This window comes from Equus asinus, chromosome 10 (genome assembly GCF_041296235.1).
Source record: "Equus asinus isolate D_3611 breed Donkey chromosome 10, EquAss-T2T_v2, whole genome shotgun sequence".
NCBI classification, from domain to species: Eukaryota; Metazoa; Chordata; class Mammalia; order Perissodactyla; family Equidae; genus Equus; species Equus asinus.
Window position 1 is genome coordinate 108,817,458 of NC_091799.1, and position 25,225 is coordinate 108,842,682.

At 43.8% G+C, this 25,225-nt stretch overlaps 1 protein-coding gene across 2 annotated transcripts in view; it reads right to left on the bottom strand.

The window, feature by feature from the left end:
• Nucleotides 1-2,708: 2,708 nt before the first annotated feature.
• Nucleotides 2,709-25,225, bottom strand: part of SDHA (succinate dehydrogenase complex flavoprotein subunit A) — a 28,450-nt gene continuing 5,933 nt past the window's right edge. For both annotated transcript variants that reach the window (XM_014848468.3, XM_014848467.3), the window contains exons 3-15: nt 24,712-24,873; nt 22,620-22,763; nt 22,195-22,359; nt 20,791-20,939; nt 19,962-20,086; nt 18,073-18,241; nt 17,056-17,251; nt 16,066-16,237; nt 13,136-13,254; nt 7,405-7,516; nt 7,071-7,201; nt 4,966-5,079; nt 2,709-3,646 (exon numbers count right to left, since the gene is read on the bottom strand). In XM_014848468.3, coding sequence (XP_014703954.3) covers nt 3,560-3,646; nt 4,966-5,079; nt 7,071-7,201; nt 7,405-7,516; nt 13,136-13,254; nt 16,066-16,237; nt 17,056-17,251; nt 18,073-18,241; nt 19,962-20,086; nt 20,791-20,939; nt 22,195-22,359; nt 22,620-22,763; nt 24,712-24,873 — 1,845 coding nt within the window. In that variant the 3' untranslated portion in view covers nt 2,709-3,559. The remainder of the gene's footprint in view (nt 3,647-4,965; nt 5,080-7,070; nt 7,202-7,404; nt 7,517-13,135; nt 13,255-16,065; nt 16,238-17,055; nt 17,252-18,072; nt 18,242-19,961; nt 20,087-20,790; nt 20,940-22,194; nt 22,360-22,619; nt 22,764-24,711; nt 24,874-25,225) is intronic.

The window sequence follows — 25,225 nt, forward strand, 5'->3', positions numbered from 1 at the left end:
TGCCACATGGCTACTGAGCACTTGAAATGGATCAAGGTGACTGGGGGACAGAATTTTAAATTTCATGTAATTTTAATGAACTGAAATGTAAACAGGCATGTGGCTATCGCTATAGACAGTGCAAGTATCCATGTATCTTACTTTTTTGCTCCTTTTGACCAACATTGGAAACTATCCACATCTTCTCTCTGGGCAGTATTCTATTTCCTTTTTATCTTGACCCTTATTTTATTACTTCTCTGGTTTGTCAATTCTCCTAATACAAGTGGGTTCATTTAGAAACCTTGAGCAGACACTTTACAAAACATTTCCAGTTTGAAATACTGCCTATGGCTCACTAACTAGCAGAGTCCCATAGAAACTTACATTTCTAAGACTCCTCACTCCTCAGTAGTTTTCTTGGTCTCAGAATATTGATGAAAATAGTTTGACGGTTTGTTTTTGGTTCAGAAGTAGCAGACAGACATAAGTTCTTTCTTTAAACCAAATCGGCCCTTCTGTTCTCATCCTACTGGGCTTCAGGGGCACCTGTGCTAGTGCTAGCTTTTAATTCATTGTCCTGACACTTAAATGTTGCCAGAATACCCATATTAATACTTCCACTTAGAATGCTTTGGCATATACTTCCTTATTACACCTGCTGGTTGGGATGAAGCTGTCTGAGGTTGTCAGTCATCTTTCCACCTGTTACTTTCTCCTGAAAATTACCTCCTTCATGTTTGCTGGACCACATTATTCCATGCAGGTGGTTTTCAAAGTGTAGTCCCTGGATACATTAGAAATGCAAATTCTCGAGCGCAACCCCAGGACCTCCTGAATCAGAAGTTCTGGGGTGGGCCAGGGAATTCTCAAACAATCCCAGGTCATTCTGATGCACATGCAAGTTCAAGAACCACTGCATTAGGGATTGTGAAATGGCAATCTTTAAATTCTATCATTCCTTACTCATTTACCTGCAGGAATTCCTCTGTAAAGAACTTTCCCTGATCAAGCAGGTTATCCTGAATTGCAATTTGTAGAGAAAAGGCAGGATAATCATTTCATTATTCTCCTCTAACTGTCCGTTTTCAGTGTCAGGAGTTAGTGCCATAGTGACTTCTAAGTGAGACCAATTATATGCTTTTGGCTTTTTAAAAAAGTATCATCATGAATTCAGTTTTTAATATATTCAATCTGCTCCAATCAGATGCGGCCATGGTTTGCTGGCTCTCATGCGCTTTATGATATAGTTCCAGTGGTCTTTGATGGTTTCCTTGCTTTCTGGCTCAGAAAACTGTTTCAGGCTCATCTTGCACATTTCCTCCCCCAGCCCAGGAATCACAATTCTTCAAGGAAAACTGGTTTCTTTCAGCAGGGTTGGGTTTGCAGAGACCCCAATCCAGGTGCTTGAGTGTCCACTGCGACTGGACCAGAGCTAGGAAATGTATATTTTTTAAAAGAACAAAGAAAAGAATGAATTTACACATATTTCTATTCCAAATTTAGTATTACAGGGTTTTACCTAACTCTGATTTCGAGTCTTTATTCTTTCTCAGAAAAACCTTAGTTTTAACATTAACCTAATTAGTTATTGGCTTTAACTCACACTACACAATTTCAAACAATGAATATCAATATTACTACCAATAATGCACTTACTGATTGAAATTTAGGATTTCCAGTGGCCCCATTTGTCTTTAGACTATAGTTCACTAAATTGTAGGCTCAAAGTACTATGTTTTAATGCCACTTGAAATAACACTTTCCCATGTGACTGTCACAGTTGGATTTGCAGTTGGGTTGCAGACACTTGATGCCACATGGCCAGGCACACTCCCTTAGCACTCATGAGACCTGTAGCTTCTTGCCCCAAGTACCTGTGACTCTGCCTGAGGGCTTTGGCATAGAAGTGTGGCCTGGAGCAGGTACAAGAGCAGCACAGGGCAGGCAGAAGAGACGGAGCAGTTTGGAAGGGCCAAGAGGTGACAACCCGGATACAGCCGTCAACCCACAAGACACACGAGTCCCCTTGCTCCTGAACTATGGATTCAGCAGCATGGACGAATCTCAGAATCATCATGCTGAGTAAGAGAAGCCAAATAAAACCAAAGTACATGCTGTATGATTCCACTTATATAAAGTGTAGAGAATGCAAACAAATCTTCAAGAGAAAGTAGGTCACTGGTTCCCTGCAGACTAGTGTGGAGAAAGGGGCAGGAGGAAACTTGGCAGTGGTGAGCATGTTCACTATCATCTGCTGATTATACCTCAAAAAAAGCTGTTAAAAATGCCAACAACAAAAAAAAGAAAAGCTATACTAAGATAAAACTTCTCATTATCTGACTGGCGACCATCCAAAAGCTTGCCATCATTACTTACTTTGAAAAGCTGTGGGAAACAGGGACTCTTGTACCTTGCTGGTGGGAATGCAGAATGTCGCAGGCCTATGGAACAGAATTTGGCAACATCTAACAAAATGACAAGTGCATTTACCCTTTGACCCAGCAATTCTACTTCTAGGACTCTGCCTCAAAGAAGCTGGCAAAGAAAACAACTTCACACACAGAGTTATTCATTGTGGCATTTGCAATATTGGAACAAGAACGTCTATCACTAGGGGAGAAGGTACGTTCATGCAGTGGAGTTCTCGGCACCACAGGAAGGAATGAGGAAGACTGCTGACGACAAGGAATGACCTCCAGGGCATATAGGCAAGGTGCACAACACTCTATAATATAAGGCAAGTATTTATTTGCTTTCTTTTTTCTTAAAACACTCACTAGAAAGATAAAGTGGTTGCTATGGAACAGAGAGAGGAGAGGATGCAGTGAAAATTAAGGAGGTGAGCTCTGAATTCAATGGACTTGGAAATCATGTAAATGTTTTACACATTAATAAACTTTAAATTTTTAAAGACAATCCCTAAAATTGAAAAACAGAGTCTGAAATGAACGAACCAAATTGCCTTGGATTGGATTCTACAGAAGCGGACCCTGAGACAAGAATTTGGAAGGTGATCTTGAGCAGCATCTGAAAGGAAGTGGGGAAGGAAGAAATCCATGTACAACCACATCTGCCTCGTTTAGTATTTAGTTACTTGAATACTCCAGGACACATGTTCACATATTAAACCACCTGCTTACTCAGAATAAGGAGGAACTGTTTCTTCATTTGCTGTCAGGCACCAAAATTCATTTTTATTTAAATATATACAACAAAATTTCTAGATTTCGATTTAACAGAATAAAAAGAAAATCACATTTTATATTTCAGTCAACAAATATGCCTAACGTCAAACACTGTAAGATTTTAAATGGACTTGAGAGCAAATTAGTAACTTACATGTTATTTAAGAATCGTGCCCAGTTTTATTATTTCACAAGAATGAAGCAAGGGATAAAGGTAAGCTTAACATTTCCTGGCTGTTTTTTACTGGCAAGGGGCTGGCCACTGGGTAGACAATCTCTGTTCGCATGGCACTCCTTGTTCACGAGAGTACAGAATTTTAAAAAGCCGTCATGATATGAATACACACATGAGCTATGATACATAATTCCACGGGGGGTCAGCTCCGTTCCCATCAGTAGGAGCGAATGGCCGGGGGCACTGTGGCGCAGTCAGCCTCGTTTAAAGTCCTGTCGATTACGGGTCTGTATTCCAGCGAGACCTTAAAAACGGTCAGTGGTAAGTTAGAACACAGAAATGTACAAACAGCACTCTCTTGTGCTCTTTTGAAAAATCGACTATAGAATTAGATTTGCGGACAAATATTCAGGAACTTAAGAACAAAGGTATTCACTGAACTATTTTTCAATAACAAACTTGAAAATGATCTAAAATGCACAACAGGGGACTGGCTATGTAATTTATGGTAAATCCACGTAGTGGAACACAGCAATTAAAATAACACTGTACAAAATTCTTGATGCTCTACGATAACGCTCAAAAAGTAGGTGAAATCTGTCATACTTCACATATTTACTTCGTTTTTTCTAGTTTTAAGCGAATATTTATATACATACACATAAGATGTATACATACACACAAAACTTGAAAGAAATTTGCAAAATGATAAAGGCTATCTCTGATTGGTGAGCTTATAAATATTAATTTTCTTTATTCTCTTTGTACTCTCTATACTTTCTAAAATGAGCATATGTTTCTTTTATAATCGTAAAAAACCCTCAAACATTATTAAAAATAGGCTTGTACTAAGAGAGGGAGGTTTGACTTCTTTGTATACACCGTCAGAAAATAGCCTTCATGAAAAATCACGAAAATTTCTGCCTGCCTGAATTAAATGGACACACTAGGCACTCTACATTGAGTAATAATGACAGAGCGCAACTTAATTTCTGTAGACCCAAATAAATGATAGGGACTATCCCTTACAAGCTATGAAAAACTTAGGGTAAACACTTTATATCTTAATTATATCTCTGGAAGAAATACCAAATGGGTGAACTGTGTGTGGGTGGAAAGAACCGTGAGAATCTACCGCAATCTCAGCTAGTTTTTCCCAGGACCCTGCCCACCACCCCCCGTCCTCCACCTGCTCTCCACCCAGGGGATGTTAAGGGCTGCACAGCACCCCCAGGCTCCCCTGAGGCTGCTTCCAGGTGGTCCAGCCAATGGGAAGGGAGGGGTGCCCTGCTGTCCCACCTCCCACCCCCTGACCTTGGCTCTCGGTGGCTCCAGAATCACCATCTCCTCCCCTGCCACCAGGCCTTGGGCACTCATCCCTGCGTGGTGCCAATGCTGTGGAGAGCCACCCACCCATGCTGGATACTGAACCCCTGACCCAGGCTGGATTCTGTTTCTAGGCACAAGCCTGACTGACAGTGTCTTTTTCAGTGGTGTCTTAAATCTGTCAACAGTTGATTTAAACCCATGCTGCTCCTCCCAGTGCCTCAAATGCTGAGCTGCAGAACATGTGGGACAGCGCATGTATCAGTGCATATGTGAGCAGAACACACTCCCACGTACCTTCCCGGTCTTGACATCGACATAGGAAAGAGTATGCTTCCTCCAGTGCTCCTCAAATGGCTTCTTCTGCTGCCCCTGGATGGGCTTGGAGTAATCATACTCATCAATCCGCACCTGAGGCCAGAGAAAGTAAGTTTATTTCAGAAAATGTCATCAGCAATTCCATTCCAAATTTCTCATCACTCTAACAAAGCAATATAACCAGAAAACATGGCAAACTCATTAAAATGATACATGAGAGCAGTCTGATATGAACCCCTCAGAGCTCATTCAACAAGGTGCTCCACCATCCCAAGCTGACCTTATTCGGAGAGTGCTGGGAACTTCCTAGTCCATTTTTCAACCCATGTCCCTCCCCCCTCTACAATTCCTAATGAAAAACCGTTTGTATATATCTGATCTAAAAGAAAAGAGTATGAAATAGGGTGCCACTAAGTATCACACGCAAGAAGAATGTGGTTCATTTGCCAGCTGTGTCCTCTAGTTATTGACAGGCCCCTCACTCTGTGCCAGCCCATCCTAGGGCCTCCCACGCCCTTCCTCATTCCATTTCCACCACTGCACAAGCCCCTGACACAAGGTCAGGACCCGCGCAGGCCACACGGCTGGGCAGTGGGTTTGCAGCAGCAGTGAGAGTCCAGCTCCATTTCTGCGTTTCTACAACTCCTAAGGATGGATGTTGGAATTAGATTGATCTTTTATGTACTTAGAAGTTTATCAAACACTTTGTCTTTCTGCTTGGTACTCTGGGAGATTTTGCCTTCTCCTTTCAGGCTTTTTTATTTAACTGTTTTAATTTTAGCAATTCTATGAAAATTTTCAAAAACTCTTCAAGAGAAGCTGAACACCATTAAGGAATATCTTGCACATGGTAACAGATAACACTACAAGAGCCTCTTCAGATAAAAACCAAAAGATCCAAACACTGGGCTCTGTTTCCACTGAGGGAGGCGAGTGTGGGGGTGGGCAGAAGTGAGACCTCTTACCCAGGGGCAAGTGGGGCTGCTGCACATTCCCTCATTCCTGAACATGCAACTATGGGATGAGCTCTCCTAGGCTGAGCAGGACCTGCGTGTCTGCTGTGACCACGTGAAATGAAGACATGTTCATCCCAGCCACACAAACTGCCAACCTACAGCCTGGAGAAGCTTCCAGTCCTTCAGTACACATGACAAGTATGCTCACCAGTCTTCAAACCAAATACAAGGCAAAACTAATCCAGCCCCAATCGGTGGAGGGTAAATTAATAAAACGTCACAGTAAATTAAAATCTAATTCCTCTTGCCAATTTCCCCATTCATCCACATCCAGTCAACTAGTACAGCCGCTAACAGTGAGCCCAACACTGCCCTGAACCAAAGTCTGTGTCTGTCCTGTGGGAAGGGGCTCCAGCTTTGCTGACATGTATCCTCTATAACTTGCATTTGCCCCCAAGCTCCCCTTTCCATGATTTTTTGCGATCATATGCTGAGTGCTCTTTCCTGGCAGAATCTGACAAGTGTGCTCTGCATAAAAATCAGTTCATTTAAAAAAAACAGTGATCCAAGATGAGCATCTAGGATCCCTCTCCAGACCAGAGGGCAGGTCTGAAACAATGATTTACTCATCATTTTAAGTCAATAAATTAGCACTTTCTGGCAACAGGACTCGGGCTGCACTCTATCCTTTGCCCTAGTAAGGACGAGCGTGTCCTGCTTAGAGATCTGAACGGGTGAAACTCTGGGCCACTGAAGTGGAGCACATGAACTTAACCACTCAGACACGGGGCCAGCCCTGCCCCTCTCTCTGTCTTTTACCAAAGTGTTTCAAAGTAAATCCTGGACAACCTGTGTTTTCACTTCCACATATCTTAGTACACGTCTCTAAAAAGTATGTATGGACATTTTTGGGGAGTAGATGCTAATCCAAAGCAAGAAGGAGGGTCACCCTAGTACTGAGCATGGTGAGAACAAAGTTATGAAAGTTTATCAGAAGAAGAAAAATCATTTTTCTCAATTTACTTGTAGGAAAACGGGGTGCCATGCAGAGAAAGTGTGGGTCAGGGACTGGGCAATGCCAGTGGGGAGAAGACACAGGTACACACGGGGTTTATCACCAAGGCGCACCTTGTAATCTTCCCTGGCGTGAGCACCACGTGACTCCTTCCGGGCCTCTGCTCCATAAATCGTCTGAAGCGCGCAAAGCATCAGGTTCTGCAGCTCCAGGGTCTCCACCAGGTCAGTATTCCAGACCATTCCTGGGGACACACAAGGCACCCGTGAGAGACAGACAGGACCCAGTCAGATGGGCGCTTTGGGCTTAGCCATGGGCTCACCAGGGTCCCCTGAGAGAGCCAGGGTGGGATGATGTTGGCGCTAATTGGACGGACACGGCCCTGAAGCAGCCCACCCTGCAGACATCAGCACCCCAATTATGTGCAAGGGCCTGCAAACCGCTCACCTCTGTCAAACGTCTTCAGATGCTTAAGGTCTCCGTAGAGCTGGCTAATTTTCTCACAGCCTTCCTGTAACACGCTTCCCACACGGAACACTGCAGCATGACTTTGCATCGACTGTAATACGAAATATTTCTAAACTTTTAAGCCATATGAAGAAGCCACACCAAGAACTCTTAAACTTTCAGATTTTCTTCTTAATGTATTTCATTTTTTGGTAAAATATTTATGTAAATTAAATAGAAAAACCAGGAAGTTCAGACTGAGTTTATTACTCTGAATTTTAAAATGAAATTTTTTTGTTTATGAGAAATTTTAAGACATAGTCTCTTAGCAACTTTCAAATATGCAACACAGTTATTATTAACCATAGTCACCATTACATCCCCAAGACCTATGTTATAACTCAAAGTTTGTAGTTTTTGACCACTTTCACAAATTTTGCCCACCTTCCACCCCCTGCCTCTGGCAACCACGAACCTGTTCTATCTATGAACTTTTTTCTTTTAAGATTCCACATGTGAGTGAGATCAAATGGTATTTGTCTCTCTCCATCTGACTTATTTCATTCAGCATAATGCCCTCAAGGTCCATCCATGTTGTCGCAAATGGCAGGATTTCATTCTTTTTTATGGCTGAATAATATTCTATTGTATATATATACACACTACATCTTCTTTACCCACCCATCAATGGACACTTAGGTTGTTTCCACATCTTGACTACCATAAATGCTGCTGCAATGAACATGGGGAGCATACATCTTTTCAAGTTAGTATTTTTGTTTTCTTTGGATACATATCCTAGAAGTGGAATTGCTGGATCATATGGTAGTTCCATTTTTAATTTTTTGAGGAACCTCCATATTATTTTCTGTAGTGGCTGTACCAGTTTACATTCCCACCAACAGTGCACAACAGTTCTCTTTTCTCCACACCCTTGTCAACACTTGCCGTTTCTTGTCTTTTTGATGACAGCCATTCTAATAGGTATGAGGTGATATCTCATTGTGGTTTTGATTTGCACTTCCCTGATGACTAGCGATGTTGAGCATCTTTTCATGGCCATCTGTATGTCTTCTTTGGGAAAATGTCTATTCAGGTCCTCTGCCCATTTTTTAATTGGGTTGTTTCTTTGTTGTTGAGATGTATGAACTCTTTATTATTTTGGATATCAGCCGCTTATCGGATTAATGGTTTGCACATATTTTCTCCCATTAGGTAGGCTGCCTTTTTATTTTGTTGATGGTTTCCTTTATTGTGCAGAAGCTTTTGTTTCATGTAGCCTCACTTATTTATTTTTGCTTTTGTTGCCTTTGCTTTGGGTGTCAGATTAAAAAATTCATCACCAAGACAGATGTCAAGGAGCTTACTGCCTAGGTTTTTTTCTAGAGTTTTGTAGTTTCAGGTCGTACGTTCAAGTCTTTAAACCCGTTTTGAGTTAACTCCTGTGTATGGTATAAGAAAGGGGTCCAGTTTTCCTAACACCATATACTGGTGACTGTCCTTTCCCCACTGTATATTCTTGGCTCCTTTGTTGTAAACTAATTGACCATATATGTGTAGGTTTGCTTCTGGGCTCTCTATTCTATCCCATTGATCTATAGTCCATTTTTATGCCAATACCCTACTGTTTTGATTACTATAGCTTTGTAACAAAGTTTAAAGTCAGGGAGCATAATGGCTCCATCTTTGTTGTTCTTTCTCAAGATTGCTTTGGCTGTTCAGGGTCTTTTATGATTCCATACAAATTTTAGGGTTATTTTTTCTATTTCCGTGAAAAATGCCATTGGAATTTTGATAAAGATTGCACTGAATCCTGTAGATTGCTTTGGGTAGTATGGAAATTTTAACAATCTTAATTCTTTCAATCCATGAGCATGGAATATATTTCCATTTATTTGTGTCTTCTTCAATTTCTTTCACTAATGTTTTATAGTTTTCAGTTTACAGGTCTTCACTTCCTTGGTCAAATTTATTCCTAGGTATTTTATTCTGTTTGATGCAATTGGAAATAGGACTGTTTTCTTAACTTCTCTTTCTAATAGTTCATTATTAGCATATATAGCAATGAAACAGATTTTTGTATATTGATTTTGTATCCTGCAACTTTACTGGATTCATTTATGTGTTAGTTTTAACAGATTTTTGGTGGAGTCTTTAGGGTTTTCTAGATATAGTATCACGTCATCTGTAAATAGTGACAGTTTTACTTCTTCCTTTCTACTTCTGATCCCTTTTGTTTCTTCTTCCCACCTAATTGCTCTGGCTAGGGCTTCCAATACTATGTTGAGTAGGAGTGGCAAGAGTGGACACCCTTGTCTTATTCCTGATCTTAGAGGAAAAGCTTTCAGCTTTTCACTGTTGAGTATGATGTTGGCTGTGGGCCTGTCATATATGGCCTCTACTACGTTGAGGTATATTCCCTCTATACCTACATTGTTGGGAGTTTTTATCATAGTGGATATTAAAATGAAGTTTTGATTAAAGCTTTAAAAAAATGTTTCTACTGGGGTTTGCCCCGTGGCCGAGTGGTTAAGTTTGCGCGCTCCGCTGCAGGCGGCCCAGTGTTTTGTTGGTTCGAATCCTGGGCGTGGACATGGCACTGCTCATCAAACCACGCTGAGGCAGCATCCCACATGCCACAACTAGAAAGACCCACAACGAAGAATATACAACTATGTACCAGGGGGCTTTGGGGAGAAAAAGGAAAAAAATAAAATCTTTAAAAAAAAAAAAGTTTCTACTAAGTATGTGTCTTTTTTTTTTTTTGCAGGGAAAAGATTCACCCTGGTTAATATCTGTTGCCAGTCTTCCTCTTTTTTTTTTTCTCCACAAAGGCCCAGTGCATGGTCGTATATTCTAAGTTAGGGTCCTTCTAGTTCTTCTACATGAGCCGCTGCCACAGCATGGCAACCAACAGACGAGTGGTGTGGTTCTGCAACCAGGAAGCGAACCTGGGCCACTCAAGCAGTAAGAGCGCCGAACTTTAACCACCAGGCCATCAGAGCTGGCTCAAGTACATGTCCTAAACCAAACCCACATACATTATTTAAAGTGGAATATTCTGCAACTATGGCAGGCAGAGTTTCCGGAACACACCCAGGATCAGTGATTCCAAGCAGATTTCTTTTGAGGTAGGACATACTGAATGGTGGCGGACAGGGTATAAGCACTCCACCATGAATTCCCGAGGAGACAGCAGCCCTGTGCTGGTCACAGGACGCCTTGCTGCCCACTTATGAGGTCTGGTGGTAAATGTCAGAGGAACCAGCAGACACCTCTTGGTGATACAAGCTGAGAAGTGCTAAGACTATGAGGTGGTCAGCGTCAGCAGTGAGCGGTGAGGTAGAGGGAGAAGTAAGAAGCCCAGGAACCCTCACTGTTTGCTCTTCTGGTTATTCTGTAAAAACTCCTCCTGTATTAAGTACTTCATAGCTTTCCTGTTTATGCTCATAAGAAATGTGATACAAAATAAACCTGAAACTTACTTAAGTCTGCTGAGAAGTGGGATCTATCTTTGTTTCCTATCATTGACTGATCTTTCCTTTCATCCCTCTTAAAAACCCCTTCATCAGGGGCTGGCCCCGTGGCCGAGTGGTTAAGTTCGCGCGCTCCGCTGCAGGCGGCCCAGTGTTTCGTTAGTTCGAATCCTGGGTGCGGACATGGCACTGCTCATCAGACCACACTGAGGCAGCGTCCCACATGCCACAACTAGAAGAACTCACAACGAAGAATACACAACTATGTACCGGGGGAGCTTTGGGGAGAAAAAGGAAAAAATAAAATCTTTAAAAAAAAAAAAAAAAACCCCTTCATCATATGCTCACAGGACGGACCCAGGCCTATTTCTGGACGTGACTTTGTTCCATTAATCAAGATGTCTCCTCCTCTACCAATATGAGACTAACCACTTCCTAATTTAATTCTACTTAATAGACTTTTCATCTATTTCTTTAGAGTGTTACGTAATTATAAGATTATAATGCACACCATCAATGTCATGGTTTCTCAGGAAGAGCAAATGGAAAAAAGTCTTAGAATCTAGTAAATAAACTGTTAAAACATTCTTTTATGTCCTTCAGTATTCATATTTTTTCATACCCTTTTTACCTATTTCTAGTTAGGTTTATTCAAGGCATTTTAAACTGTGGTGGCTGCAGTGCAAATGAGCTATTAACATTTGAATGGATTACTGCTGGCATATTGGAAAGCTACTGATTTTTGTATATGAATCTTTTATCCAAACACCTTACTTCATTCTTGTATTGTTTTTACTAGGTTTTCAATTTATTCTCCTGGAATTTTCAGGTAATCACATTGGCAAGTAATGACAATTCCGTCTATTCCTTTTCAATATATACCTCATTTCTTTTTTGTTTCTTACTGATTAGCTGGAATCAGGAGAAAAACTGCTTCCCCTCCACTCAAATGTCAATCCACGAGGGCAGGAATTTTTGTTTTGCTCAGTGCTCACTCTGGCCTCATGAACACTGCCTGGCACACAGCAGACACCGATACATGCCTTGTTTGCGGTAATGTCTCTAGCACTACCTTTTTCAAATCTTTCAAGGATTTGACATTTTCCTATCTGAACATAGGTCCCCATAGCCTATGCAATGATCAGACCTGTCCTTACTGACCTCCAACCCTGGTATCAGCACCCTACAAAAGTCCTGTGCAGTACCACTTGACTGCTTTTCCTTAAAGGTGCTTGTTTCTTTACCTATTTTCCTCACCTTCCATGATGGCTCCCTGAAGCCGTCTCACCTGAAGACAGAATCAGTCCTATGAGAACGGCAGTACGTGACATTTTTTCTTTGGGTGGTGTTTATGTGTATGTCCCACTGGATCCCTTTAGGGATATGACTAAAGCAAGGGGCTCCTTTTCAGAAAATGCCCCTACTCAGAAATTCTTGCAAATAATTTCAAGTGGACAGAGATCTCATTCACAGACCAAGAATTTATGTATTAGAAGAGTTTGATTCTTAACTGCTTTACATTTTATTTTTATATTATCTAAACCTGTATTATCCAATGCAATGGCCACCAACCACATGTAGCTAATTATATTAAAACTGAAATGAAATAAAATAAAAATTCAGTTCTTGAGTCAGACTGGCCACATTTCAGATGCTCCAGTCACATGTGGTCAAAGACATGGAACATCTCCATTCTCACAGAATGTTCCACTGGACATGCTCATCTGGAAGGTGAGTACTCTAACCAATGCACAGATTACGTACGGTACCACCCACTATCCACACTCTCCTCTTCCTGATTTTATGGAGGGGCAGCAATGGGCCTAATTTAAGGACATTTCCCAGAGCTGCCAGAAGCTGGGTGTGATGATGGGATGACTTTCTTGACAGTGAGAAGTGCTGGGATTTCGGGAAGACTGTCAAGGGAAGCTCCCAGCTGGGCATTGAGCTTCTGCTCCTTCAGGCTGTGACATAGACGATGGCCAGAGACGACCTGGGGAGGGAAGCCACACACAAGCACCCTGGAGTGCACAAGAGAAGACTGACTCCCAGATGTGCAGGGCTGTTATTTCTGCCCTGGGCGGCTCCCTCCAGCTTCTCTGTGGAAAGACATGCACTTGTACCTGATTTAGGCCCCATCTCTTTTATACTCCTATTTGAAATAGCAAGGAGTATGTCCTGCTGCTGCTGACCCCAAACCCCAGTGCAGGGCTAGTTAATGCGGAGGACTGCTCACTCCACTGTCCAGGTTTTACCTTCTGCATGCTGAGTCGCAGTTCCGACGTTCTTATACTGCCATCAGCAAACCTCAGTTTGTCAAGATTCATGACAGATTCTTCCCCAGCATTTGGTTTAATCGGGGGAACTTTATCTCCTAAAAAAAGAAAGCTAGAATTTAACTTGTGAAAAACATTTAGAAAAACCAGATGGATTCTGAATGACAAAAAAGGTGGACTATAACCTTTCTGGGAGTTTGGAAAGCGACAGGTAACTGAGCTAACACTCTGCTAGGGCCACCCGTGCCTGAGGAACCACCTATTTACTGGGGCTAAAGAGTAACATAAGGATGGAATTTCTGGCAGAGTAGTGTCCAATAAGTAATCTCTGGATGAACAAAACAGAAACCCTCTCTCAAGTTTAAAACTTGGATTTGTGCAAACAGGCCTTTCAGGATTATTCTAGTAAAGGAAAAAGGGCATCTTCCAGAGCCGCAGTTCTGAGCCATTCAGGGAGGAGGGAGGGGGCTGGCAGCATGTTTAAAGTCCCCTGCTGAGCCTGATCCTTGCACCCTCTCACCCAAACCTCAAGATCTGCTGTTTTCGCCTTCCTAAAAAGACAAATGTTTTGAGCATTTTTAAGGTTTTTGTTGGGGATGACATGTTTTGTTTTTTTTTTTGAGTAAGATTAGCCCTGAGCTAACTGCTGCCAATCCTCCTCTTTTCCCTGAGGAAGACTGGCCCTGAGCTAACATCCATGCCTATCTTCCTCTACTTCATACATGGGACACCTACCACAGCATGGCTTGATGAGCGGTGCCACGTCTGCACCTGAGATCCGAACCAGCAAACCCCAGGCTGACAAAGCGGAATGTGCGCAATTAACCCATGCGCCACCGGGCTGGTCCGGGGGATGACATGTTTTTAATGTACTTTGTTCAACAGGTAATACACGCAGGACACATGAAGTGCAGGACACAAGGGTCTGCAGGCGGACCAGGGCTGCTAGCAGCCACGCCCTCTCCACAGACTGGACACTGGCCCTCATGGACCTGCTCTTCTAACAGGCTACTCTTTCTTTGGCTTGTTTTTAATGTCTTAAAAAATGATCATTCAGTAGAGTTAATTTTCTCTCTTTAGGTGCACAGTCCTACAAATTTTAACACATGTATGGGTTCCTGTAACCACCATAATCAGGACACAGAACAGGGTTTAAACATTTTAACATTTAAAATGTTCACATTTGGAGGGAAGTAGTGGTGCAAACATTTTTTCCTTTCCTTTTTCATTTTTAAAAATTAAATTAGAGTACAATACCATTTTTAGTGTAGAGTTCTGCAAGTTTTGACAGAGTTACATAAAGCCCCACCACAAGCAGGATATAGTCCCCAGCAGCCAGTGATCCAACTTATTCCCAAGTTTTGCCTTTTCCAGATTGTCATATAAACAGAATCATATGTATGTAGGCTTTTGAGCCTGGATCATACAGCCTAATACATTGAGATTCATTCAAGTTGTTGCTTGTATGGGTAGGGTGTTTCTTTTTACTGCTGAGTTTAGAAAAATTTTAAAAAGTGTGCATTGATCCTTTAGATACAAAAGGACAAAGTATTCTTACAAAACTTCCTTTTTCTCATTTCCAAAGAAAGGGAACCTCCAATTTTCTGTTTGCTCTGAGAGATCTGATGCCCGACTCTCTGCTACAGTGAAATGAGCACTAGATCTGGTGTCAGACTAAGTGGGCTCGACTCCTGCGTTTGCAGCAAGGATGGGGACAAGGCCCTGCCTTGGCGTTTCAGCCTTGAGCTGTGGTCAAAGCAAGGGGGAGAGTATGTCCGAAAATGTGCCTTGTCCTCTTTATTAGGTGCATCTTGACAGCTGCAGACATGAAAGGGCGCAGCACCTTGTTACACTAAGGGCTATGTTTATTAGTGGGTTAGCAAGACTGCACTGTTTCTACAGCATAACTTTCGCCGATTTAAAATCCATACAAAAAGCTTTTGTTCAATAAAAACAGAACTGATACACAACAATTAACACAGTGAAATGTCTTGGGAAGAGTGGGGGCCCGGGGAAGCTCCCATCCTTGCCTTAGGAACAGTGCCTCCACCTCGGTGTCATTCCAAGGAAAATGGTCAAGGTGACCATTGTGAAGACCCTTTCGAAGGTCAGAGCAACAGTGTCCTCTCCTTAGTGGGACTCAGAAAGTGTGGACTCACACTCCCAGGACGTGGTACTGAAATGGCATTTCTTCCCAGCAAGATCAGTGACTGAGCTCCACTCTGTCACTGAAGGGCCGCGGTGACCACCCTTCCTCTGTCTACAGTAAGCCATCCCGCTCTCCTTTAACAGACCAGTTACATTTCCTTTCTAGAACAGCCTCAATCATTTTCCTGGAACAAGGCACATATTCATTTATACTTATTATTTACAAGATTTCATAGCAAGTCATTTATATCAGGCAAGTAATATATGGTAAACTTCCCCGCAAAATAACAATTTCCTGATAGTGACTTTTTTTTAAGTTTTTCTTTTTTCTAAAGATAGCATCTAACAACTGTTGCCAATCTTTTTTTTTTTTAACTGTTTTTTCTCCCCAAATCCCCCCAGCACATAGTTGTATATTTCAGTTGTGGGTCCTGCTAGTTGTCGCATGTGGGACACCACCTCAACATGGCCTGATGAGTGGTGCCATGTCCGCACCCAGGATTCAAACAGGCGAAACCCTGGGCCGCCGAAACAGAGCACACGAACTTAACCATTTGGCCACAGGGCCAGCCCCGATAGTGACTTTTCTAAGCAGACATCATGAGAGCAAAGAAGAAAATTTGACCAAAAAAAAGGTTACCCTCAACTATGAAGTTAAAAATACTACCACTAACTGATCACTAAGCGAATTTCCAATTATAAATCAAGACTTTGTAACCTCTCCCTCCTGAGACAGCCGGGCTACTTAAGAAAACACATACCAGGTTTGCAGGACTCTGCAATACTCAGGGCACACGCCCGGCCAAAGACAACCAGGTCCAAGAGCGAGTTTGCCCCAAGACGGTTGGCGCCATGCACTGAGGCACAGGCGGCCTCCCCACAAGCGTACAGGCCAGGCACGACCTGATCCTGGCCGTTCACATGCTTCAGAACCTGTGGGAAAGAAGACAGAGGACTGAAGGAGCGCAGTCTGCACAGGCCCACCCCATCCCCTGCCGCGGAGTGTCTGTGCCATAGTCAGAGAAAAAAGAGGAAGTCAGGACTGATCCACTCACTACAAGGAACCCTCTGAGTCGTCTCCTCCCTCAGTCACCCTGTGCCGAGGTCCAAGGACCCCGAAGGCGGCGCCTGTGACCTAACCCCAGGTCTAATGTGTATTAGAAACCTCCTCCCACCTCTGATGTGACCCCCTTTATTCCCACACTCCAGGCCTAGACTCAGACGAAGGGAGCATGGCAGGGGCAGGGAGGAGACCCGAGTTGTCAATCAGACTGTCCAACCTATGAGTCACCTATAAAGTGTGAGAGCAGTTCCTGCCCACCTCGCCTGGTGAGGAACTAAAATAAGGTAACTGACTGAAAAGCTCTCTGTGAAGTGAAAACCACCCACAGGGATTAACTGTAAAAACAACTTGCAAGTTCACTGTAAAAATAACAAGATCATATAGAAAAATAATTATAACTGGAAAGAATTGCAAATGATACTGTATCTACGGCTCTTCACTAAGGAGGGATTTATAAATTATTAATAATTGTTATTAAGCAGTAAATGCAAAATCTGGAATAGAACTAAGGCCTTCCCCTGCCCTTCGGTAGCAGTGATTTAAAGTAAGTGCAGCCTACCAAATGACACAGTACTTTTTTGAGGAAAATATCTGTCTTTTCCTCTAATTAAGATCCAAAGGGACAAATGCGAGGTGTCCCACTGCTCCTGCCCCCTTTCCGGCAGTGAAGGGGTCTCAGTGGCATCACCTGCCCCTTGTAGTTGGTGGGAATGCCACCCATGTTATAATGCACGGTGGGAAGGACAGGGATGGGCTCCTTGGTGACATCCACACCCGCGAAGATCATGGCCGTCTCTGAAATGCCTGGCAGGCGTGTGGCCAGCTGCTGCGGGGGAAGGTGGTGCAACTGCAGGTAGACATGATCCTTCTCAGGGCCACAGCCTCTGGTGAAAAAGGACATCACAGCATGAGACAAAGAATAGTAATTATACAAAACGTGAGATCACAAAATCATTGAAGCATATGAGGCTCCACATGATTTGATGCTCAAGACAGTTTCCCCCTCAATACTCATCACATCTTTCCCAAGCACCTACGACGCACCAGGGTGGACACCAGGTACGGAGACATAGCCGCGAACAACACAGACAGACATCCTGCCCGTCCTGAGCTCACACTCCAGTCTCGGGAGGTCACAATTTGCTATGTTTCCCTTGGTAAATGTGTGAGAAAGACCTTTTATACCAAATATCCCAAAGAACCATTCGACTTTTTATGTAAAAATGTAAAGCCTCTAAAGGCTCCACCAGCAGATATTTGACAAGTGTCACCACAGTAAGGCACAGTGTCGGGCATGGAGAGCCCAACGCTGCTTTACAGAAGAACAAGTAGCCCACACACCTTGAAGGTCCCAAAACATCTGTGGGTTAGAACACAAGACAACACCTGAGGCTCACATGCTAACTTCAGGGGGTGGGGGGGGTGTCTGTTTGCCTCTATCACACACACACTTAAACACACATATGATGTTCCAGATTTGAGATCAATATCAAGCTGGCTAAACTTCTCAAAATGCAGGTCTCTAGAAAGAGCATAAACTGACAGACAAGAGGCAACAGAGATGTTCCACACGTGCCTAGAGAGGTGGGGCGGGTGGGGTGCTGAAACTCAGCCTGAAGCCACAGCAGCCACCAAAGGCAAAGGCGGCGTGTGTGTGCTGTACATACGTGTGCGCTCAGACACCTGTGGGGACAATCACACAGACCTGCCCTCCCGGATTTCCAGAGTCATGGACCGAGACACAACATCTCTGGATGCCAGGTCCTTTGCGACGGGGGCGTACCGCTCCATGAACCTTTCGCCCTGACTGTTGATGAGGATGCCACCCTCTCCGCGGCATCCTTCCGTGATCAGACAGCCAGCACCATATATGCCTGCAAAGAGCCCAATCGATCAAACATTTATAACCCAACAACTGCTTGGTCTGTATTTCAAATGCAAATATTTTTTTCAAGACATTTTTGAGGAGACAGAAGGAAAGGGTATGCAAAGGACATTAATGGAAAAAGAAAAAAGGTGAAAGGTCAGGAGCGGTAGGAAGTCTGATAGCTGACAAGGCCGTGGTGAGGAGAGAGGACACTGCCGCTGATGATAAGCAGCACTGCAACACTCCTTTTACTGCTTATCTGAAACCTTCAATACAACTGAGCATGTGTTAAATCCCTCAGGTTTTGTTGTAATTTGTGAATGTCCTTTTGCACCATGAAATTGTGGCAACTAGTTTAGGTAAGAAAAACCAGCTTGGAAAGGTCCTATCTAAAGAACCCAATAAAAACTACGGCAATAATTATTATAGTTAATACATATACTCTACTTGCTATGTACAATTCTACATTTTGCAACAACCCCAGGTAACGTTATCCCCATTTTCAGAGATGAGTAATTAAAGCTTGGTGACCTGTCCACGCTCCCGAAGCTGGGAGGGCAGAGCTCAGATTCAAACCTGGCTACACACAGGGTCTGCCTTGATCCTGACTGTCCCTAGTGGCCTGAAAACACAGAATAGGACACAAATACATCAACAACGTAATCTGAAAGCTAATACTTTCATTAGTATACCAAAAGAGTCACCTTGCTTTTAAAACAAGAATGCAAATTCCTGCATTTCAACTGCCTCTCAGTTTTCCTAGTTTCAATGGCATTTTTTCCACTGTTTTATTTCTCATACATTGAAAAAGCATAGGAAATGGAACTCTAAATAAATTACAGAGGGGATTCAGAAGTCTTAGACATTTTACTGGTTAAAAATAATAATAAAAAACCACCTAAAACATTTTTTATTTTTCATTTCTGCCAGGGATCGAAACAATATACTGACAGAGCAAAGAGAAAAACAAGGCCTAGCTCTTTAGCACAGGGGCTGTTGCTACCACGTATGGAGTCTCCTCAGTTGACAGGCCAGAAAAGCAACCCAGAAACAAAGTTCAGGATGAGATTCATCTCTCCCAAGAGCAGATCTCTTTCTCTCAGATTCATTTCTGGATAACATCCCCAAACACTCTCAAATCTGCACCCCTAGCCTGGACCCTCCTTCCAAATCCCACATTTGTACACTCAACTGTGAATGTATTACCCAAGACAAGCTCATCTCCGCCCATGACTGGCACCCTCAATCATCAACATCTCATGGAGCTCTGTTTGTCACAGGTGCGTCCTTAGTTCACTCACAACTGTGGCAGCCTGATGTTCTCCCTACAAAACTGCAATCTGCCCATGCCCCTTCTCTGGTCAAATGTATTTCCCCTAGTCTCAGGATAGTGACTGAAGTCCTACTATGTGCCAGGCAGTGAGAACAGGGCAGTAAATGAGACAGAACTGTCCCCGCCTCCTGGAGCGGACAGCCTGCTTGGGGAGAGGGACACCAAAAAATGACTGCTTTATGACTGGAATAAGTACCGCCAAGGCAAGGTGCAGAGTTGACACAGTCACCTAAATTGCCTTGGGAGAAACAGGGAAAAGTCTTGAGGAAATGACAAGCTAGGATCTGAGACACAAGGAAGCAGATGATCAGAAACACGTCAGTACCTGGCACTGTAGAGGAGCATTCAATAGGCATCACGGGCTTAGAAGACACACAGAGCCCTGCTTCCCTACCTGTAGGGTGGAACTGAATGAACTCCAAGTCCTGGCAGGGAAGGCCTGCCCTGGTGATCATGGCCGTGCCATCGCCTGTGCTGGTGTGGGCAGACGTGCAGCTGAAGTAGGTGCGCCCATAGCCTCTGGAAAACAGACGTGCCAGCAGGCAGAGTGATGACTGCACACAGCGTTCCCCCAGACCCTCCTTCCTAATGGCATGAAAGTGGACAGAGCAGGCCATGCAGCGCATCACAGGTGTCGTCTGCATACACTGCCCTGGGCAACCAGGATGGGAGCCTGGGGGACAGAAGGCACTCTCATTTGTCCTTGAGGACACTTGTGTGCTGTCTGAAGGATTTCCCTGGTAAGCATATATTACTTTCATATTCAAATGTCTAACTGTTTATGTATTCACTCTTTTAAAGGGTTAAAATATCGACTGACAGTGTATAAAATGGAATCTACTTACTTATTTTCATCATATGAACAAACAGCACTTATCTACCCCAGAAATCCGCATTAACACAGTACCCATTAAAGCAAAAGAGATGTTATTCCAGAAAATCTCATGTGACTCTCCAGGCCTGTTTCTTCAAGGGTCTTCCCAGCTGCACTTGGCGGCAGATACTTTCTCGCCCACCTCTGAGACTGGTGCGACTGTTGTTCCCTTGAGAGATGAGGAACCAAGGCTGGCAAAGGGCAGTACCCTTACTGGGTTAAGTCTCAGCCTGCGTCTGAACCATTATTCCATAATGCCTCTAATGCCTCTATTTTTATTAGAATGAAGAAACTCTGAAGCTCAACTTCCCTACAGAGAAATTAAATACAGGAAGAATTAGATTCTTACCCAGTAGCTACAACAGTGTTCTTTGCTCTTATGCGATGGATGGACCCATCTTCTATGCATAGTGCGATAACCCCACGGCACTCCCCATTTTCCATCAGGAGATCCAAGGCAAAATACTCTACAAAATAGCTGGTATCATATCGTAGAGACTGCAAAAAGAAGGAAAGGAAAAAAGGGATCCCACATTTGCCATTGCATTTAGGGTGTTAAACCCACAATCAAGCTGACACTATTGATGTGAACAGGTTAAGAGACTTGGATCTAGTGTGTGGCAAATGGATTAGGTAAACCCTAGAAGACCAGTTTGGAAAAGAAGTCACAGACTTCAGCTCATATCAAGGACAGTGCTGATGCTACTGTGTAACAGCACAGAAGGCACTCTACTCTTAGCTGTATAAACAAAACAAAGAGGATGCACACACATCAACACACTCCAGAGAACAGCATGTACCACTAGGGTGGTAGCACATTTCTTATTTCTACACAGTCCTAATAGGCATTCCACACTATGGCACCACACACAGCACTGAACTGCTCTCAGAGTCTGATGCCACAGCTGGGGCCCACAGACCACAGGGTCTTGACTTAGACTGGGCTGTACCACGAGAGAGCTGCTGGCCACTTAATCTAAACAAGACAAAACATTCACCCCTGAGCATGCTAGCCACATCTCTAATGGTCACATGTGGCTGGCAGCTGCCGGCCTGGACAGAGCAGACAAGCACATTCCCACCACACCACAAACTCCAATACTGGACAGCACTGGCCCAGGCCCCAGATCTGACAGTCCCCCAGCTAACGAAAAGGGCTCCCATGAAACTCCCAGCTGCCCATGTGACACACAATTCTGCGGCACAGGCACGTCCTGTCACATATTTGTCAACCCACTCAGTCAGAGAAGCCACTGGTGTCCTAACACTTGCAAATCAATGATCTGTCTCCATTTGAAAATAAGAGTTCAGAAAACTGACTATTCTGAACCAACATTATCCAGGATATTGATTACTTGGCCATGACAAAGTTGGCCCTGATTATCCACTGACTACTACCCTCAAATCTTAGTCCAGTTTTAACAGTTAAGTATTAAAACAAACCAATGAGTTTAGGAATCTGGAAGTGGTAAAAGAGCCTTAAAATACTTGCTCTGTTCTTATATTTTCAATGTGACAGATCGTAAGTTCAAACCTGGAAGGTAATGATTATCAATTTAATCTTCTAAAATACACACTTTCATACTAACAGTTACTACATACATACTACCAAGTTATGCTGTTACTTTTTAAGCAACCCCTGGGCTGACACATTGATCCTCTGACCTGTCCCCAGAGTGGCCTGTTTCTAGCTTGTGTTACATGCCTGGCCTGACTAGACCATGTCCTACCACTCCATGCACCCAGGTCTCACCCTTCCATACAACGTGTGCAGCAGCGAGTGGCCTGTGCGGTCTGCCACGCAGCAGCACCGATGGGCCTGCCCGCCTTTCCCAAACTTGAGGCTCTGTCCACCAAAGGCACGCTGGTAGATCCTCCCATCTTCGGTTCTGCTAAAGGGCATGCCGTAATTCTCCAGCTGTGAAACAGAAGGAAACACCTAGGACCTCAAAGGAATCAAGATCTTCATGGCTAATGTACACTAAACAACTTCAACAGAAATCTGCTATGTTCTAGGAACATGTCAACACTCCAGGAAAGAGAAAAATGTCCTTGTTAAATTAACTGAATGATTAGTGACAAAAGATTTCCCTTGTTACATCAGCTCAGTACCATTCTTTTGGCTGACATCTGCCTCAACCCCTCTTTTGCACTAGAAACAGACTGGTGCAATGTTACCTCAACCACCGAGGCGGGGGCCTGCTCTGTCATGTAGTGGATGGCATCCTGGTCCCCCAGCCAGTCGGAGCCCTTCACGGTGTCGTAGAAGTGCCACCTCCAGTTGTCCTCTTCCATGTTCCCCAGAGCAGCATTGATTCCTCCCTAGAAACACGGAGCAATCTTCTGAGCTCCAAAAGGGAGTCCCAATGGTATCTTTTAGGCTCATCTCCCCATTGCCTCCTCCAGTGTGTGACAGCCAGAGGGTGCCACAGAACCTTCCCCTTACCAGGTTACTGAACCCCTCAGCCCTGGTCTCCTTATCCGTGAAAGGGGCATGAAGAGTTGTCTGGAGGACTGAGTGAGAGGTTACATGCACAACGCTTACTACTTACTTACCAAACCTGGCACGTACAAGGTACTCCACAAACCTACCTAGACAACTTTATGACAAAACATTCCCAATGGTATTTCTGGGCATGCAATAAAGATGAGGAGTGCTTACTGCCAAGCAATAAACTCCACAGCATCACAGTCCCCACACTGCCACTTCCTTTTGCTGTGCACGGCTAACCGCCCCCGCCACCGGCTTACCGCCTCTGTCTCCATCCCTCAGTCACAGAAAACACAGGACAGGGACAAATGTAATGCTCACCCTTTCCCCCCCCCAATTTACAAACGGATTACTCCTCTGTAGACAATCTCTTTTTCACAAGTAAAGGCACACTTTCTAACTTCTCCCTCTTTTCCAATTGTTACTCGATCACAACTTTTGCGTCAAACAGACCCATGCAGGAATTCCTTCTCCACTCAGTGCTGTGCCTCAGTTTCCCACAATATGTTTTAGTTACCACGAGATGAGTCACTAGCACAGAGCGAGGAACTTTGCAGCAAACATGCAAAAGTTACCAAGTTATGTACTTCGTCACTTCTCCAACTCCTCCAACTGTAAACCCAGACACTACCCAGCTAAGAAACTAAGTACCAGAGCAGTGCAGAATGTAGAAAGCTGGTTTAAAATAACACAAACGCTGGGCCCAGGGCAAGCATAAATGTGCATTTCACTGCCACTTTCAGTAATAATCAGGGCACAGGTACAGAGGGGTCCCAGTATTCTTCAGACTCTCCCCAGGCCCTTACCTGTCTTACCCTTCCACCAATTAAACCTCTACTCAAAAACCAGCATTCAAGTTAAGCTATCCTTTTCTTCTTCTTCTTATTTAATTAATACTGCACTACCTGAATACTACATTATCTTGTAATATTACTTAGAATTATCTGTTTCTATCTATTTTTCCTTCTGTACAATGAATTCTCCAAAGGTATATAGTATATATTCTTCAGTTTACAAAGCAATAGATTTAGAACAAAGTATCTCGCCGCTAAGTGCCTGAAGGGTGTTACTGGACACTGAACACAGGCTGTTCCAGCTACAGTGGTTGTCACCAGGGTGGCTTTTATTAGTTCCTGGAAAGTCACCACACTCTGTTGTCTCTATGAGGAAATGTCTCCCAAAACCAGAAAGATAGTCAAATACGATTTTGGAATACTAGCTGTATACAAGTTGGGTACTACTTACATTGTGCCTAGAATGAAAGAACAAAATTACAAAATCACTGCATAAATTTTCACCTTATTTTTATCCTCTTCCCTAAATTCAGAGCATGTAAAGGCCACCGTTTCTCTGTCCTGCACATTCATGACATCATCAAAGCTCAGCGCCATCACACTTAATGAGGCGAACCCTGAGGATGCAGCAGTAAACGTGAGATTCAGGGAAGATGGAAACAAGTCCACAGGCAAGCTCACTTCCTAAGATCAGGTAAGTGCAATGAAGAAAACCACCACAGGGTGGTACTAGGTGGGGTAGTCAGAGAAGCCCCAAGTATGAGAATAGCAGAAACAAGAGTGACAAGGAGGCTTTAAGCAGCAAGGATGGGGGCAGAGACCCCCAGGGTGAGTGAGCCAGGTGCGTGTATACAAGGAGCAGAAAGAGGCACACACGGCAGAGCATGGCGGGACAGCGGCCTGAGGCAGAAGGTTGCTCAGGCAGAGTGCCAGACTGTGCAGCGGCCTGTAGACACTGAAAGCACCAAGAGCCCCTTTCTCTTACCTGGGCTGCGACAGTGTGTGACCTGGTGGGAAAGAGCTTTGTCACACAGGCTGTGTCAAACCCCGCCTCAGAGAGGCCAAACGCAGCTCGCAGGCCGGCCCCTCCAGCACCTACCACCACTGCATCAAATTCATGATCCACCACCGGGTACTGTGTAGAAATCTGGAAAAGAGAAATCCACCCATTCATCCCCATTCAACCATGCCAGACAGACTGTGGTTACAGGGAAGGAGCTAGAAGAAAACGAAGTAGTATCACAAAAGAGCCACTGCCACGCCTAGAGGGCCCCCATCCTGTGTGGGACTGGACACTAACAACACAGCAGTCATGAGATGTGGCAGGCACACCCTCAGACCTTAGGACAGAAGAGCACCTACCCTACGGAGCTGGGAAACCCCGTTAGTTAAAATGCTGAAAACTTAAAGGTACGTCCTCAAAGAGGAACTGCAGCAGCAAAGGAAAGCAACAACATGAATCAAAATGCCAGTTTTTCCGTTCAATTATCGTTTTTATT